At 40.9% G+C, this 18,701-nt stretch overlaps 1 protein-coding gene across 4 annotated transcripts in view; it reads left to right on the forward strand.

Moving 5' to 3' along the window:
* CSGALNACT1 (chondroitin sulfate N-acetylgalactosaminyltransferase 1) overlaps positions 1-18,701 on the forward strand; it is a 42,799-nt gene that overhangs the window by 12,030 nt on the left and 12,068 nt on the right. For 3 of the 4 annotated variants that reach the window (XM_072334890.1, XM_072334888.1, XM_072334891.1), the window contains exons 3-4: positions 13,749-14,005; positions 15,644-16,566. In XM_072334890.1, coding sequence (XP_072190991.1) covers positions 15,933-16,566 — 634 coding nt within the window. In that variant the 5' untranslated portion in view covers positions 13,749-14,005; positions 15,644-15,932. Of the gene's footprint in view, positions 1-13,748; positions 14,006-14,359; positions 14,407-15,643; positions 16,567-18,701 lie in introns of those variants that run through there. The other variant, XM_072334892.1, reaches the window with a different exon arrangement.

Raw genomic sequence — 18,701 nt, forward strand, 5'->3', positions numbered from 1 at the left:
CCTTGCATATTTCTCAGTTTTTACCCTGGCTGTGAAGATGTAGAAATAAAGGACTCTTTCTTCTCTTGATTAGTTTCTCTTTATGTTTGGTTTCATGTAGAGGGGCAGTTTTCAACCTGTGGTCTGTGGCTTCCTAGAATATGTGGGCTACTACAGAAGCAGATTGTAGAAGGTGACTAAAATGTAAATTCAGCAGTGGGCTTTGTGTGTTTCCTGTTAGAGATTTTGTTGCCTCTGAATACTTACTATGGTTTGAAAATAAAAACATACAAAAATGCACTGTTTTCTTGCTGGGATGTGCCTGTAAATACCATTGTCAATACTGTACTTTGTTCTTATTTCTTGGATAGTCCTGCTTGATGCTCAAAAGTGTTAGTCTACACTGAAGTCTGATTTTTCTGGTAGGTTCCAGTGACAGAAGCTTGACTCTGCAGAGATACAGAATAGGCAGCAGGTGTGTGCTGGCATCTCTTCTGTCTTTTTGGTGTTCCATAGTTTGTGTCCTCATAAGTGATTCCAGGACACAAGCTTTCCTGTCGAACATCTGTGTCAGCCCAGGTTTTCACAAAATTGATTGCCTCCCTCTTAGATTGACCCAAATCGTGATGTACATACACTGATTTTAATCTTTCCTGCAACACTCCAGCATGTGTGGTCTTGACAGCCTGTACTGCGTGTGTCTTTCCAGGATTCACTTGATATCTATTTTTTTTCAGTCTTGATGTTAGGTTACCAGTTTACATAACTGTACTGTGAGGCTAATTTCTTGACTGAGAGTAAATTAAGACATGCAGAGTGACACCCAGTTTTCAGTGGTGTAGTAAATGGTGAAGTTGTTTGCTTCATGTTGATAAATATGTAACTTATGTTACCATTATAATTTATGCAGGATAGACTGGAAAGTTTCTGAAAGATGGGGAAAAAAAATTAATCAGTTCCTTAGAAGTGATGTTGAGGGTGCTTAGCAAAGCAGTGCAGGTGTATATCAGAGATCTGGACTTTTCCACACTATGGACTGAAGTAATGTGAGGCTGATACAAGCAAGTGATGCTGATTAACCCATAAGGAACTCGGTATATGGAGAGGAATCTTGACTTCAGAGTATTCTGGGGATGGTTCTTGCCCCTGTACATTTAAAAAGTACATTTTGGAGCCTGCATTGCAGCTGGGACTTGGCTTTAGGTCACAGAGGAAGTGCAAATCCAAGCCAGAGGATTTCTCAAGGAAGGAATCTCCCAGATGGCTTGTGGTATATCTAGGTCATGTTTTGACCTTGAATTTCAGGTTATGTTGCTGCTTACCATGGCAATGGCAACATAAGGACCAAAAAGCTGGTGGGAGATATAACAGTGATGTGGTTGATTCAGCTGCATCACCTGACAGATGGTGAAGAGTCTTTGAAGCACAGATGGAACAGCCAGAGGTATGCAAGGAGACAAAGTGGAGCAGTATTGCCTGCTGAAATCTGGTAGGGCTAAGGTTTTAAAGTAGAAGTTTGTAGGGATGCATCTTTCTTGAATCCTGTTTTGTTGTTTTGTTGTGCCTTTTTCTTTTTTCTTTTTTTTTTTTTTTTTTCTTTTTTTTCTTTTTTTCCTCCCATGTCTCATTGAGTTTCTGTGAACAAATAAAACACATTCCCTCTCTGATGTAGCTTGGCTGAATCATTCAATTTCGTAACAACCACAAGCGTTCAGAACGCTTGTAGCTGGATGCAGGCCCACTGGGCCTTGCTGAAAGAAATATACCCAACAGAAAGTGCTTCTTAATCCAGTGTCATGGAAAGCACAAGGAAAACAAAAGTTCATTTGAATAAGGCTCCGTGTCTACTCCTTGCTCCCTTGTCAGCAGGGGTGTGGTTCTCATCTGGGGCTTGTTTCTGCACTAAGGCTCTCTTGATGCTCTCTGCAAAATTGTGGGTATGAACACATGGGTTTTTCTTGGAACATATTTCAGAATCCAAACCAGCTGCTGCAGCTCCTTCCCTTCTGCAAAGCCTCTTCAAGTCATACTGTGGTTTTGTGGCTCTTTGTAGATAGTAACCTACTCACAGCTGCTTTATTCATGTTGCAGGGTTATTTTTAGAAAATATTGAGGTAACATGATTCTATGTAGCTTCTTCAAGTGCTCTTATCTCCTTGTGTGCTCTCCACTCCTTCCTCTTAAACATGCTTTACCTTTCCTTCAGCAAAGAGAAAGGAGAGAAGAAAAAGTGTGCCTCCAGTTCAGGTGCTGAAACCTGTCCCTTCCAGCTTCTAAAATGAAGGCTTGTGGTTTAAATACATGCTCTGTGTGTTTGGAAGTGTGCGACTTGTTTGCATGCATGCACTCTGAGTGCTCAGCACCCAAAAATCAGAGCCTGTAAACAATCTGCATGAGATCAAGACTGCTGCTTATTTAAGTGTTGTCTTGGCAGGTGATACATTTCATCTCTTGTAGATACAATGTTTGTCATTTGATTGCTGAGCCTAAGTGGCATGTATTCATGGTAATGAATTTCCAAATTTTTCTGTTCCTTACTGAACATGTGCAGGTACTGTGAAGATGAAACAAGTGTGTGCCCTTAAAAACTGCTTTCAGTGTTTCTGCTACAGTGTATGCATTGAGCAAGGCAGGGATTTGACACTGAGACTGAATAGAGGAAGTATGGAGGAAAAAATAGTTATTGTAAGTTTCAGTGAAGTTTGTGCATAGGTTGATCTCTATCGTGGTTCCTGCCTGTGGCATCAGTGCCAGAAATATAGATGGATATTCAGCATTTAATACTTTTTTAAATCTTGGACAGAACCTTAATAATGTTTTTCCTTAGAATAGTACTGAAATGTCCACAGTAAGTCATTATTGCAATCCCTCGTTGTCTGATGCTTGAAGATATTGCTAGCATTCTGGAATAGATGGGAAAGCCTATAAAGGAAGGGGGTATTTACAGGATGAAAGTAGCAAAGGATAACTAAATGTGTCCAGATGCAAGGCTCTGAAAGTAGCGTTGTATCTGCCAAGCCCTCAAGATGTACCTGTGAGGCATAATATCAGAGGTGTGAAAAAGTTTGCTTTGCACTGCTGCAGCTGACTTCTTTTTGGTAGGAAATCATGTCTAAATTCTTACTCAATTTATCTGGAGTTACAGAAGTAATTTCTCATTTTATCTGATGTGTTCATATGCTGTAGTGTGTGTATTCTCAGTGCTGCTTATCCTTCTTTGTAAAGGGAAGTGCTTTGCCCAGCATGTTTTCTCTATCACATAGAGCGCTGTGCCATGAGGGGTTGCTGTTATACTGGAGCAGTACAGTCTGTTACTGTACAAGAAGTGAAATGTTTGTATTAGTACCTTGGTGTACTCCTTGGGGAGCTATGCTTTTCCAAGAGAAAACATTTCCAGTAACCATTACAGTTATTGTTCTTTGGGTGTTTGTCTTTTTTTTTATAATATGATTTCGTGTTTCTTTTTAATGAAATGTAAATTCTAACTCTGTTTTCACTGTGTCTTCTCCTTTGTTTTGGGCAGCCTGACTCTGCAGTGTTTTGGTTGTGAGAGAACTGCTGTGCTGGTGGAAAAAGGGCCTGGCCTGTCTCAGTTTTCCCAGTGATGCAGTGTTTCCCAGCTGAGACTGACCTGGTGGTTATAGTCTCAGAAAATGGATAAGCTGTAGTCTTCACGGTTAGGCAGTTTTGATGTAGGAAGTTTGTAGCTGAACAAGGCAAGCTGTCTTCCATAGATATAGCAGAAGCATTTTTTGTTGCTTTTTGTGTTGGGGTTTGTTGTTTGTTTTTGTTGTTGTTGTTTTGTTTTTTGTGAGACTTGCTGACTGACATGGATGAAGCCTTAGAACCAACCTCTGTAATGAATATAACCTGCATTCTATGGTATAGTTCCGAACTGTGGATTTGGGCTGAGGTAAAGCTGTGTTTTGCCATTGCTAGTGAGCACATGAGTGGTAGATCTTAACTTGCATCTTTGCAGATAATGAAGGGTGCTTCAAAGAAATGCTGTATTGAATGAGCGGAGTGTGTTCTCGGGACCAACTTGTGTTTTGAATTACTCTGGAAAGAGAGATTGCTCAAAAGCAAGTCTTTCTACCTATTACAGTAAGTTCCCTTTAACCAACCAAAGAGGGGTAAAAATATAAAGGACCCAGCTTTTTGCCCACTGCTATTGTCTGTAAATCCTCTCTTCCCTCTGTTAATGAGTATAGAAGGGGCCCATCTTGTAGCTACAGCTGAGATTTTTCTTTTTTCAACTGCAGATGTACTCCTTAAAACCTCAGTTTCCTACATGACGACAGGTCTGTACAGGAAGGGAGTGAATTTCACGGGGCATCTGGAAATCAAGGGGGGTGCAGGATAGAGCCTCCACACAGAAAAGGTACACGCATCAAAGTATTACTCCTGAGGGAATGAACTTGAGAGAAGAAAGTGAAGATTGATGCCGATGAGTTCTTGACATAGGTGTTTGCCTTATGTCTGCTCCTCAGATTCCTTCTGTGTGCCCTGTCTGCCAGATTCATCTGGAATTTCAGATCTGCAAACATCTGAGGAGCCTTTCTGTTTAGCTGCAGTATGTGCATGCTATTTCACCTGAGCCTGCTAGTTTTGAAGGCAAGTCTCTGAAATTCCAGAGGAATCCTAATTTGAAGACATAAGCATTTTATTCATCCTTTTTATCTGGGCTGGAGTCGTAGTACTGTAGCTGAGGTTTCAGGACTGATTGCTGTCATTAGAATGTAGTTTCAGTACAGGCCAGGACTGCTTTGCTAGGGTCTTTGAATTGACCTATACATCTGTTATGGAGGGTGAAGCTATGGGCATTTATCCATCTGCACTGATCTTTCATGCACTTGATGTTGTGGTAAGTTCACTGAAGACCCAGCAGGACCTGACTTGCCCTCTACAAAGTGCAAAGCAATAAAAAATGTCATTGTTCTGAGGAGATGTACCATGAAGAGATGCAGAATGGGTAGAAGAATACGCAGAGATTGCAAAAGACAACTTTCTTAGCTTTCTCCCCTGCCTGGGAGCCAGGTTCATCTAAGGAAACATGGGGACACCCTCATGTGGAGCAGTTAGCTCTGTTGTCACTGATGATGATGGCAATATTTGCTACTCCAAGTTGGGATGAGATGGCTTTATTTAACCATCTGTTTGTGATAGATTCTCACCATTTTTTTCTATTATCTACAGATTATTTCATGTCCATATGCCACGTTTTGCTGTTCTAACAACTTCTCAGAGGATTGCTATTTTTAGACCTGAAGTCTTCAGCTAGCAAGCAGCATGTTAACTCAGACTGGTGCATGGTTCTTCTTGCATTTCTTTCATTTAGAGTCAATTATGTGTTTTGGGGTAGAAGGTCTGGGATGAAGCAGAAACAGGTTTATAAACTGAGGAAGGGTTTGAGAACATCTGTATTCTTTCCCCTCTTTTTTTCCCTGCTTTTATTCATGTTTCAGTGTGAATGGGCAGTTTTCTGAACACCTCTTGTACTACATTTATTGGCTGCTTCATAAAGAAAGCTCTTGTACTTCTAGATCCAGGTTCTGGGCAGAACTTACCTGCTATTACTTCAGAGCCCAAAAGCGGTCAGAGTTCGAGTGCTGTCCATAGGCATCTGTCAGCAGGAACCTGATTCCCCTGTCTGTAGATGGAGTCAAGGGAGACAACCCAGCAGCCAATGCAGGCGCTAATTAGCTAATGGGAGCAGTATGGGTCTTTGCTTACAGTAGGGAAGGGGAAGTTCTCCCTGTGATTGTATTCTTGTCCCAGTAGGGTAATCTGTAAGATAATAATAATTACCTTTGAACTTCCAGTTTACTTTTGATGGACTATGCTTTTCTGTGTCCTTTTTGACAGCAACATAATAGGAACCAGTTGAGGAAGTACTGGGCAAGAGGAGTAGCTGTTGACTTCTGAAAGCTTTATCACAAAGAGTTTAAACGGTCAGTAGATGTGTGTGGTTGCATTTAGGAGGGAGGAGACAGAAGGCTATCAACTTTGAAGCAGTGAGTGGTAATGAGGATTTGAACATTAATTAAAATTAATTTTTTTCCTTCCTAATCTAAACCTACTCTCTTTGAACTTGAAACCATTTCCCCTTGTTCTGTCACCACAGAGCCTTCTAAAGAGTCTGTCCCCTTCTTTCCTGTAGCTCCCCTTTACATACTGAAAGACCACTATCACGTCACCCTTGGAGCCTTCTCCAGGCTGAGAATCCACAGCTCTCAGCTTGTCCTCATAGAGAGGGGTGTTAGGGGTGTTCCATTCCTTGGATCATTTGGTGGCCATTCTCTGGACACATTCCAACATACCCATGTCTCTCCTGTACTGGGGATGCCAGATGTGGATGCAGAACTCCAGGTGAGGTTTCCACTAGCACAGAATAGAAGGGCAGGATCACCTCCTTTGACCTGCTGTGGCCACACTTGTTTTGGTACAGCCTGGGATACTGTTGGCTTTCTGGGCTGTGAGGGCAGCCGAGAAAAAATGCTCCATGTACACATGCTGACACCATTTACTCAAATTTCATTATTTTCTATAGGGTCTTTCAACTGGTTTTTCCTAGCTGACATCCCCCAACAGTTGCTGGCTGCTATTAACCTTTTTTTATTATTATTATTTTATTTTATTTTATTTTTTGTGTGTCTCTTTCAGGCAAGAGATTGTTAGATTCTCATAATTTATTCTTAAGCTCCAGAACTGGAAAACTGCCCATTAAGTTGACTGCAGTTTTCCTCTCAATAGAGAGCCATTATTCATTTAGGGACCATTGATATACTTGTAGTGAGACAATATTGTTGCTGTTTCACTTCACAACAGCTCTTCTTAATAACCCTTGTTGAACCAAGTCTGTGCTAATAGAAAAGTGCTTAAAAGTTGATGGAAATGTAACAATGAAAAATGCAGATCTCAGTTTCAAGTCCTTCAGGTCTTTAATTACTGTTAGTCTTTAACAGTAATACCATTTCTAATGTGTGACGCTTTAGGACCATTATTCACATCTACTCCTCAGCTGAGTGTTAGTGTTTTTAACAAATTAATAGGAATAATCACTTATCAGAATAAGGACTTGAAGCCTGTAGACCTGTGATCCAGAATGTGTTATGCAATTAGAGAGAGCCCTTAGCAGGGGTGAAAGGAACAGAACGTACTCTTAAGAGACTACAGAACACAGCCATGTGCATTTTTCATGGGTTAGAAAACTGTTAGGCAAGAGGATACTGGCTTGGGGATAGGGATATCTTTCTCTGAATTAAACAGCTTTCTTGAAATTGGTATGATTTTGGATTCTACAGGAAACTGTTTTAAAAGGAGGAGAAGGGAGAAATCCGTAACGACATAGCAGCAATTCCTCCTTTTATTTCATTAGCTTGCATAGCTGTGCCAGCACATGCTCTAGCCAGTCTTTTTTTTTTTTTTTTTATAAAGGTATCATTTGCAGGCAGGTTTCCATATGAACAGAAACAAAGACTCAATAGCAAGAAGCTTCATCTCCTAAGGAATTCTTTCTTAAATTATTCTGGTAGGTTATGAGAGTTGTGCTTTCTTTCTGGTTCTCTGAAAAGCTTTGCAAATGTTGAATTATTTCAGGAGACTGTTTGCTTTAAAGGTATTAGCTATAAAATGGAGGAAAAAAAAGTGTTGCGTTTGTGTCAAGTTTGAAGCATGAGTTGTTAAATAAAACTGAGGCAGATAACTCTGTGAGAGAATGAGAGAAGAAGTGTTATCCTGTAAGTTCATATTGCATGTGTTATTTCACAGGTTTGCATGAAATGTGCTTTGCTTCTAATTGAAGTCTGAAGCTGTTGCCTAAGAGCTGCGCTCTGTGGAACCACTCAGGAAATGCTGACCTGACTGTGGGGTGCACTTCTACTGTGTAACAAAAGAAGAGGAAAAAAACAAAAACAACAAAAACCAGCTAGCTTTTATTGGCAGGGGAAACTGGCTGTACTTTTGTCATCAATCAGCTCTAGGTTAAGGAACCAGGATGCCTCATGGGTGAACTCTTAACACTTCTCTAGCTGAAGGGCTGATTTTCAAGAGCTATTGGCAGGTCTGGAATAATTGCAAATACATTTGCTGTAGTAAAATATGTTTTCAGTGGCAGACAGCAGAAGAATTCAATGAAGGAACTGCAGTCTCTTGATGACTGGTGGAAACTTAAATCATCATTGTGGCTGTTAATAAGTAGATCAGTCTATTTGTTTGATCTATAAAGAACCTGAAAGCTTAGATCCTGTTTTTGCTATGATCTGAGGTTCGGAGCTGAAATATTAAAAACTGGGTTAACTGTGAGCATGTATTCATGAACACTTGGAAAACATGGCTTGGATCGCTTAAAGGAGAGAGAAATGTGATGAAAATATTTCAGAAAATTAAAGGCATACCCTTACAGACATTTGACCAAACCTGATGGGCTTTGTAGGCCTGCGGGTGTTCTTGTGTTTTCAAAGAAACACACAAAGCCTGATGTGAAGTGGAAGCTGGAACAGCAGTTTAAGTTAAAGTAAAGCAGACCATCTGGCCTGTTGAAATATTTGATTGCAAAGTAAGTTAATGTAAAAATTTCATGCTTAAGTAGATAATACAGTAATAAAGGGCTGAGGGTGGAGTAGGTGAGAGTCAAATACTGTGTGTCTCAAATGAAAAACTGAAAGATATCGCACAATTTTCCCTGAGAGAAAAGATTAAAACAAACAATAACAAGGAGATAACTTAAAGCAAGATCTTTTCTAAAAATTACTATCAGACTCTTAATTTGGTATAGCAAGAAAACGATAGGCTTTGACCAAAACCACGTATCAGAGCAGCAGCGATGTGCTGTAGCATGTGTTGATTTTATGCTAAATGGTAACCTGGAGGAGGAAGGAAGTGAAAGCTGACTCAGGACTGGTGTCTTCCTGTTGGTCAGCACTGAGCAGGCTGATAGAGAAATGCAAGCAAGCAGAGCTTGAGCATAGGTATGTGAATTTTTTTTGTGTCTGCTGAGGATGCAAGGGTTAGAGGTGTACATGTGTATAGAGCCTGGGCACTGTCACAATTCCAGACCAACTTGCAGTAATTTTGTTACACACTTGGTAATGTAAGCAGTGACATTAGCTCCTATCTTGGTAATTCTGCTCAGCTCAGGTAACATCTCAATACACTTTTTTTTTTTTTCTTTGCATCCTTCACTTTCTGTTGTTTTATTTGAAGCACTGCCTTGATGTCAGACTACCCAGGTGTTGGCAAACACAAAATTCAGGGCTTTGCATGACCATGGAAATACAGCAGTAGACTTGTGGGAAGCAGAAGGCTCTCTTCAGTCCCTGTGTGGTGGTCTCAGGAGGTAGGAAGCCTCTTAGACTGCCAACTCTGCTGGTACTAATGAAGTTCAAGTCCACCATTTAGATTGGTGCTAAGGCCATCTTCTGTGGAGGGGATTTCTGGCAGAAAGGGCAGGAGGGAATCTCCAGGTCAGACAAGATTGTTCAGGCCTCCTGAAATAGTACTGCTGTCTTACAAGGACTTACATGGGGTGCGGATCTAAGTCATTGTTACTGTACTTTATTACTTAACAGTTCTCAATGCAGTGGACTTGTATTACACTTGGCAGCTCCAGCTGAAAGGCTGGTCTGACTGCATCTGACTGTTAGTGTGTTTGTACAGTGCTGACAAAACAAACCAACTCAGTCTTTTTAGATTCTGAATTTTTCTGGACCCATCTTAGTCACACAAGCTCATGTGTTTTTCTCGTTGGGTAAAATAACTCCTGTGCTTAGTTAGTGAAGGATTTTGCATGTTTCTGATGTTTGTTTGTTTGTTTTGACCTCCATCACAGATCATGTACATGTACAGAACTCCAGATTTCAGCAGATGTCTGGCTGTGGTGGTACTGTGTGATGTACATCTGGCAGAATCCCTTGGGCTCCTTTTGTAAAGTGACATTAGGATGAAGATTATACAAATACTTTAATAAAATCACTTTGCATATGGAAGAAATAGGTCTTAACCTGCAGACATTCATGGTGTATCCTTCATTTATACAGGCCCTTCTGTTGCTGACCTGAGCTACTTCTTTAAGTCTGTAGCCATCAGTGTTCTTAAAAGGAGCAACTCTTCTTGCTTGTGGTAGCATTCAGTTTTCTTTTGGCTGTGTACACTATTGAGTGCATGTATATAAACACTGCAAAGCGAAGGAGCAGCTTTTTTTCATGCCCAGGCTTATGTGGATAAGAAAAACTCTTCCGTTGCTTGTTCTAATGCAGAAATATATATATATTCATATGCGTCTGATTCTGCTGACTCTGAGCTACCTCAGAAGTTGTTACAGCTTAGTGTTGTGTTTAATCTGTGTTTAGTTTTTTCTGGAAATCCCCTGTACAGGACAGCTGCTGAATTAGATGTTTTAGTAAATGTAGGACAGTAACCCCTAACATTTAACTGTCTGCATAGACTATCCTTGTTGGTTTCCTGCAGTTATGGAAAGTTACTGATTTATTGTGATAAGAGGGAAGCAATAAAACTAGCAGTATGAGGGTCCAGAGTGCTGACAAACAGGATTGATAATTTCATTACCGTTCATGTTTTTGAGTGTTTCTTGGTTCAAAACAGCATGTAATAGTTATTGGAACTGCTTTGCAAGATAATCAGGTTGTAACTATTAGTTATAGAGGGGAGCAGTGCAATTGCCTCCCTGTGAGCAGAGTTGGAGACTTTGAGACTACAGATGCGTGTATGTTTGTGTCAGATGGCTCTTCAATTAAGAAATCAAGGTTTTTGCAATCAGTTATCTACTGTCTTCAAGTAGTGTTTTGTATTTCATAGAGTCATTAAGGATGGATAAGACCACTTAGATCTTCTAGTTCAACCATCAACCCTTTACCACCATATCCACTAAACTATGTCTACACATTTCTTGAACATCTCCCTGGGACAGTGACTCCCATCTCCCTGGGCAGACTGTTCCAATGCCTCACCACACTGTCTGAGAACAATTTTTTTTGCTAATATCCAACCTGAATCTCCCTTGGTGCAACTTGTAGCCATTTCCTGTAGTTCTGTTACTGATTACATGGGAGGAGAGGCTGACCCCGCCTCAATAGAAGCTTCTGTCAGGCAGTTGTAGAGAGCAATAACATCTCACCTGAGCCTCCTCATTCCAGACAGAGCAATCCCAGCTCCCTCAGCTTCTCATCATAAAGCCTGTGCTCCAGACACCTCACCAGCTCCATCACCCTTCTCTGCACATACTCCAGGACCTTGATGTCTTTCATGTAGTAAGGGACCCAAAACTGAACATAGTATTTTAGACATGACCTCACCAGTGCTGAGTACAGGGGGACAGTCACCTTTATGGTTCTACTGATGTAACAGAAATGGCATCAAGGCAGGATGACATGGATCTTCTTAGCTACCTGGGTATGCTGCTGGCTCATGTTCAATTAGCTAAATGTGATCTATCAAAAATCAAAATGTAACATTTTAATTAAGCATTTTGTTCTGGACAATGTTTTTTTTAATGCATGAGTGTCTTTTTAACAGCCAACAATGCAGAAAGATTATGAAGGTACATCTAGACAGTTTATCAGACAGCTTCTTTCTTTATTCAGCTTTTTGCATAATTTAGCACTGGATGGGTGGTAAAGATGGGATGCCCTGTGCATTTCATTAGTGAGAAATCATGATTTAGCATTAAGGAGAGAATTTGTTTTTGCATTCCCTCTACTTGTATCATAAACGTTTGTGAGACTGGACTTTGGTCCCTGAGACATGTTCCATGGTGATGAGAGGCCTGGGTTTCTATCTAACAAGAAAGTTAGGGGAGTAAGGGCTTTTTCTTTATCCTAACATTTAAAATAATTTATTTGGTGTTATGTACAGTCATTGTAATTCAAATGCTCGAGGCAAATGCCAAGTGGCTGCAGTATTTTTTTATTATTTTTTTTGTAAAGCACTTAGTCTGGGTGAAACATCTGTTTCCTTCTCCCTGCAGCTCATTTTGATGGTTAATATGATTCTAATAACGTGTGCTGCTGTTCAGTGAAGGTGCCTCAAATGCCTATGTGAAAACTAATTGCAGCTTCTGCCATTCACCATATTCTTTAAAAAAGAATTTCAAAACTTTTAAAATCTAAAATGGCAGTTGTCTCAATTGCACCTGTCATAGGAAACTGTGATAGAAAACTGTGAGAGAAAGCATGAGAAGATCAGTTACTTAGCATTCATGCCTTATGTGCCGATTCTGTAGTTATACTGTTGTTTTGCTGTCCATTTCAGTTCTCTATGTAATGAATAAGGAGAGTGTAGAGCTCAGAGGGGAGAAATGGACTGCTTATATTGTTTTGAGTTTCCCTTCTGCATTAATTCACACTTGGATTTTTGAGAGCCACAACTTCTGGCTTGAGACACGTTGCCTTTCAGAGCAGAGATAAGTTTTATGTATCTCTGCAGTCCATAAAAAATCAGGATAGTGGTGAGTAACAGCGGTGAGTAACTGAGTACATGTCATCCAAAATTTTAAGCCAATTTTCCTAAGTTTTGCCACTTCCTATGGCTGAGTGCAGCACCCTCTGTTGTACAGAGCAGTTGCCACTGCAGTAACAGAACCTGCCGCTTTGTTTAAGTAACTTTTGGGCACAGACTCCTTGAAAACATCTGAAAGTACCTCTGTGAGCTGGGCTGACCTCTGGCTTGGCGAGCAGGTTGAGCTGAGGTTGAAGATGTTTTTGCAAAGAGGCATTTATTTATTTATTTATTTGAACTTATGTTCTTTTCCTTGGCTATCAGACTAAGTGCTGTGCATTTGTTAAAGTTCCTTTAAAGCTTAATTAATACTACTTGATGCTGTAAAATACAGAGGCATTATTGTCAGTTCCTGGGAAAATCTGGCACTTCATTTTGTCTCTGCTTCAGTTAGGCTCTCAGTTAGTGTGAAACTGTAGGTCTGGTGAAATCAACAGAGTGGTTGTTAGGAGTTTCTATCCCTGTCTTCCTGGTACCATCTATGTAGTTGGGATGTTGTAGCTGTGACAGTTTCTGGTATTGACTTAATTTGCTTTTTTTGGCAGTGGTACAGATGAGAACTGCTTTCACAAGCATGTCTTAGAGACAGTGGTACAGTAGCATCTCTATATTTAAGTGTCAAACACTGCCTACAAGGCGGTGCTACCAAAGCTACCAGTCCAACATAATTAGATGGCTCTCACGGTAGAGAGCAAATAATGAGTGCTTGTTGTCAGGGTGCCTCTGTTTCTGATGGTGAAATCATCACGACTTGAATTTCTTTTTGTGAGAACACTGTTTCAAAGGATGGATCAGCTCAGTTAATTTATTGTCCTGAAATGTGTTTCAAGAGGCTTCTTTGATAGGTGAGAAAGTGGAAAACTAGAAAGGGAAAGAAGTATCCTCAAGAGAGACCCAGTTTTTTTCAGCAAATATAGCTATATGTGAATGTACATTTTAAGATCAACATTTGAAGAGCTCTTTGCTCAAAACCTGACTCTGATTCTGCTTATAGAAATTGTGTGTTTATCTAAGGCATTGAGCTGTAATTTCAGTTTATACCATGTTAGCACAACTAATCCTTTCAGTGATGTTCAGCTTCTGCCAATTCTGTCAATGGACTAATTGTGTGAAGTGAAGCATACAAGCACAGCAGTGTTTTATGTACTACATCTTACCACTTCCTGACTCTGTCTCACTACCTTCTTGCAGTCCGCTAGCCAGATCTGTTGTACAGTTAGAAATGCTCAGCTTTGACAAGCTCCTTTGCATTGCAGGAAGCCAACTTTTATAGCGCATCCATAGGAAGCGTCTCCACTACAGCCTTTCACCACGCAGGAGAGAGACTGAAGATGTAGGCAGCTGGCAAATGTGAAAGCGATGAAGAGGTGTTGTGAGGCTGACGGCGCTTTTTATAGAGCGTGTGTTTTCTGGGAAGGACGTAAGAAGGGAGATAAACAAGTGATGACTGTGGCAAGCTGAGAAATAGCTGCGGCAGACCAAGATGTGCCAAAGAGAAGATCCCTGCAAAAAGGTAAGGATTCCAACATCATCCTATCCTTTTGCCTCCTGCTTGAATATTTTCTTCAACATCAGTGATTCTTCCTTTGAAAACACTGATGTTTTCTGGAGAATTTTGTAAATACTAAATAGCTATTCAGCATTACTTTGGGGAAAAACATGGTAGTATTTTTGTAACTTACAGTAGCCCCTTCAGTTCCTTCTCTTTTGTTTTTCTAGCAGCTCTGCAGACTGTTAAATATTGATAATAGTTAAACAATCAAGAATACCCCAGGATAACTTGTGCATAGAGAGTAATGGTTCAGCAAGATGCTGGTGTTGGGCGGGGGAAATTGACGAAGAAGTTGATCAAGTCTTACAGAAGACTTTTTGTCTCAAGACTAGAAATAACTCTTAAAAGCACATTTTCTCAAGGTAAACTGTTTTTACTTAAGGGACTGCCAGGAAGGATGTATGACTAGCGAGACTACAAATCTGTTTCAAAAACCTGTGTCATAATGTCGTCTATGCATCCAAAGGGAGACTGTCTAGAGGTTGATTTGTGTTCCAAGTCTAACAATGCAGTGTCACAGTGTGATTTAGGATGTTACTCAGCCTTGGCCTAAGTCTGTTAGCCAAACAAATGGTGAAATTCCTTTCATAGGTGTGGATTTGTGCCATGACTAAGGGGTTTTAAAAATCCCAGCGGTAGTGTTGTCAGCCTAACTGTTTTAAAATAGTTTACAGCTAGTCCAGTATTGATGTTCAGTCATCTGATTTTTTTCCTTCCTGATCTAACTATATGATGGTAGTCTTAGTAACAAATAATTCTGAGTTTTAGCTTCACTTATGTTTAAAAATGCCTGTGCTGATTTTCCCTTAAACCTTTTCAGTGGTCTTTGTTACTGGGCAGATAGCGCATGTGTGGAAAACACAGTAGTGCCAGGCATTGTTGCAAGGCTTATTCCATGTTATGAGTAATGGAAGAGTACCTTAAAAGGTAAGGATAGTGTGTAGTGGTGATAGCCTTCTAGATGGTAACAAAGCTTCTCCTGATTTTTTTGAGTAAGACTTATTCTGAATGCTCCTGGAAAACCCTTTCCCTAGTTCTTTGTGACTTACAGGAGCATCTGATAAATTATGTCTAACTAAGGTTTGGTTTCAGCAATTGGCCTTCTAGTTTCTCAGTTCTCAAGTTATGCTCCAGATGAGCCTTCATATATTTGAACAGGACCACATTTGCAAACTGGTGTTTTGGTAAATACATCTCTGAAAGCTGAAGTCTTAACTATGGGACCAACTGCCTTCAAAATTTGTGCATTCCAGGTTTTGAGAACTTGGAGGGCCAGCATTGCTCAGATAAGCTGGGGACCTTAACATATGACTGGAAAGTAATGGTAACAGATAATGACTTGCTAGCAATTCTAAAGCATGACAGACCCGGAGGCCCAGACTACTTTCTGGTTGGCAGTCGTCATAGTCATGTTGTTGAAAGTTAAGCTTGTGCACACAGAATTGCCTGTGTAATGGTCTTAGCACAAAAGCTTTGTGACTGAGATCTACTAGTGTGGCTGGGAAATAACAGTAAATTATTAGAATACTCTCAAGCATCTGGACTGAATGACCAAATTTTCATGTGCCTGAATAACTGCCCTTGTTATTTGTCTTACAGGTCCTCATCTTCCATCAGCCACCAGCTGACCACATTGCAGCAGTGTAGGTGTTGCCATGAGGATCAGGAGGTGTCCTGTCTGCTTTGCTGTTTCTCTTTTGGTCCTGCTGGGCAAACACCAGAGAGAGTCCAAATATGTGGATGAAACACATGTTTTAAGAGAGCTGTCAAGCCAGTTGCTGTACATACATGCATCTGTGTAAAAGTACTCCAAGCCCAGGGGCCCCTGTGGCACTGTGTGGATGTAAGAACTGCTACGTTTGTTGGGTTAGACCCTACTTGTTGAGAGATGATGCTCCGACGAGGATTTCTTATACTTGTCCCTCGACTTGTAGGCCTGCTGGTGGTGGCCTGTTGCTCTGTGTCCATCGTTTATATGTTGGCTTGCACACCCAGGGGTGATACTGAGCAGCTCGCCTTGCCCAGGGTGCATGGTCCAACTGCAAAGGAGGGATATGAAGCTATTCTGCAGGAGCGAGAAGAGCAGCACCGCAACTACATCATTAGCTTGAAGAAACAAATTGCCCAGCTGAAGGCTGAGCTCCAAGGCAAGAGCGAACAGCTTAAGAGCATGCAGGATCAGAACCCAGATCCCCTGGAAATTCGTCTTGACCACAGTAACCCAGAGAAGGCCCAGGTTAATCTGCTGGCTTTCCTCCGTGCCCAAATAGACAAAGCAGAGGTGCACAGTGGTGTTAAGCTGTCCACGGAGTATGCAGCTGTACCCTTTGAGAGCTTTACCCTGCAGAAGGTGTACCAGCTGGAGACAGGACTGACACGCCACCCAGAAGAGAAACCTGTAAGGAAGGATAAGCGAGATGAGCTGGTAGAGGTGATCGAGTTAGCTGTTGGGAATTTGAACAGTCTGGAGGGAGACAGCAATAAAAAGCACCGTGTATACACAACTTCTGACTTTGTTGAAGGTTTGTATGCAGACAGCAGTTTTGAGTCCTCTTACAGAGTTGGTGGGCTGGTTCAGAGAGACTACATTACTGAGGGAGATGGGATAACGTTATAACACAGATGTATGGGACAAGGTTAGTGCTATGACCTAGTGAGGCTGACTTGGATACAACTTGGATGACAGCTTGTCTGGGAAACAGGACTTTGTGACAGCGGAACCTGTCAGTCTGTCATAGTGACCAGCAGTGTGTGCTTACAGTTCCCTAGTCATGTGGTTGCTTCAGAACTGACAGAGCAAGGGATAAATGACCAGGCTGCAATCCCAACTTTCTATTACCAGTATTAAGGTTGACAGCTCCAATTCAAATCCAAGTGGCTGCTCTAAGTTAAAAGGGCAGGGAGCTGTGCAGCAGAAACATGTAGGACAAGATTTCAGAGGCCTTGTTTCCAAGGGCTAGTGATTATTTATTATTGACTAAGAAAGCTACATTTTAATTTGTAACATGTTGTCCTGCTTTCACTTTGTACAGAAGCTGGCATGTTACTTGTTTTGTTGTTCAGTAGAGTTGCCTGTGAGATTTAATCCACAGCTGACCTAGCTAAGTTTATTTAAGAGTAGAAAATTATTTTCATGATCTTTAAATGTTTTTACTCCAGACTTAGGAGGCATTTTGGTAAGATGCCTATCTTTTACATCTTTATTTTGCTGAATACTATTGATCAGGGCATGGACAGAGATCTGGGAATTGCTTGTCTGAAGCTGCACACTTCCAGTTTGCTTCCTTCTGTTTGCTCATTTCAAAGCATGTTTCCACTGTGACATTTCTTGCCATGTACAGTGCTTCATGTGCCAATGAAGTTATTCCTTCTGTTAGAGCATGTTTTTCTTAAGTGCAATCGAGGATATGTGCCTGGCTACCAGTGGACCAAGGCAGAAAATAGTATGTGTGAAGGCACGTGGAAGGGATATATGCTGGAGCACAGCAGTTATTGGGGTGTTAGCTAGCTGGCAAAGCTGACTGCTTTTACTAGAGCTGCCCAGGACAACTCAAGCTCTTCTAGGAGATGTGACCAAGCTCTATGTTGAAAGTAATAAAACTTATAGGATTAAGTTTTATGTCCTCTAACTGTTTCAGAAATAACAGCATGCACAAGCTGAGTGCATCCCTTATCTAGAACATGTGGTTATTGCTTTTGTCTTAAGATTGAGCTGGTGGGAGGAATGAAACAAAAGATTAGGTAATCAAGGTCAGGGACAAGTTCTAAACCTGAGCTGCTGCTGTTTATGTGATACTTGTCTTTGTTTTTACCCATATCAACAACCTTTGACACTGGCCGGAGACCTTTTTACTCAGGTGTGTTGCCAATCTGGCAATTTAGCATAGCTAGCATATTAAGAAAGAAAATCTGATTTGTTTGAGTGTCCTGTGTTGATTTCTGTATTCTTGTAGCTCACATCTGTTACCTACAGTCAGTTTTTCAGTACTAGGCCATTGCAAATGTATAGCAGTAGACAGGATGTGTTTACTGCTAAACATGTGCATACTGTTATGCAGGGTGTGCAGAAAGAAGATATTTCTTCAAGTACCTATGCTTAATGGAAAGTGTGTTATCTTTGTGACTGTGATATCTTTAAGTGTTTTATCCTTTGCAGTTTATAGACAGCAGCACTTGTGCACAAGAATTAGACTGTAACCCTACTGCCTTGCATCTGAACTAAATTCCTTCTAAGGAGATTTGCTGTTAGCGTGAAATTTGGATACACTGCTCAGAGGACAGTTCTCCTTCCAAGAGTAATTGCTGACACATGGTGGAATTTTCCTTTTTTTTTTTTTCTTGCTCAGAACTAACAGAAGCACACCTTCCCCTTGGAGCCTGAGATGTATCCATCTGGCTGCTGCTCTGCTCTTGTCTATTTACAGGGAGACACTTAGGTCATTCAGCTGCTATAATCTTGCCCTTGGCCCCTTTGTTCCTCCCACTTCCTATACCAAGTTCACTGGATTTCTTCTTCAAGGAATTACTAAGAAACAACATGGAAAATATCAGAAGTCTGTGTATGATAAGCAGGCAAAGAACTGTTATGTTTCCAACTGGAAGCCAGTTGTTTCGTGGGCAGAGTAGCAGTTTTGATCATTAATTCCTGTAGGTTGCA

Source organism: Excalfactoria chinensis, chromosome 4 (assembly GCF_039878825.1).
Source record: "Excalfactoria chinensis isolate bCotChi1 chromosome 4, bCotChi1.hap2, whole genome shotgun sequence".
Lineage (NCBI taxonomy): Eukaryota > Metazoa > Chordata > Aves > Galliformes > Phasianidae > Excalfactoria > Excalfactoria chinensis.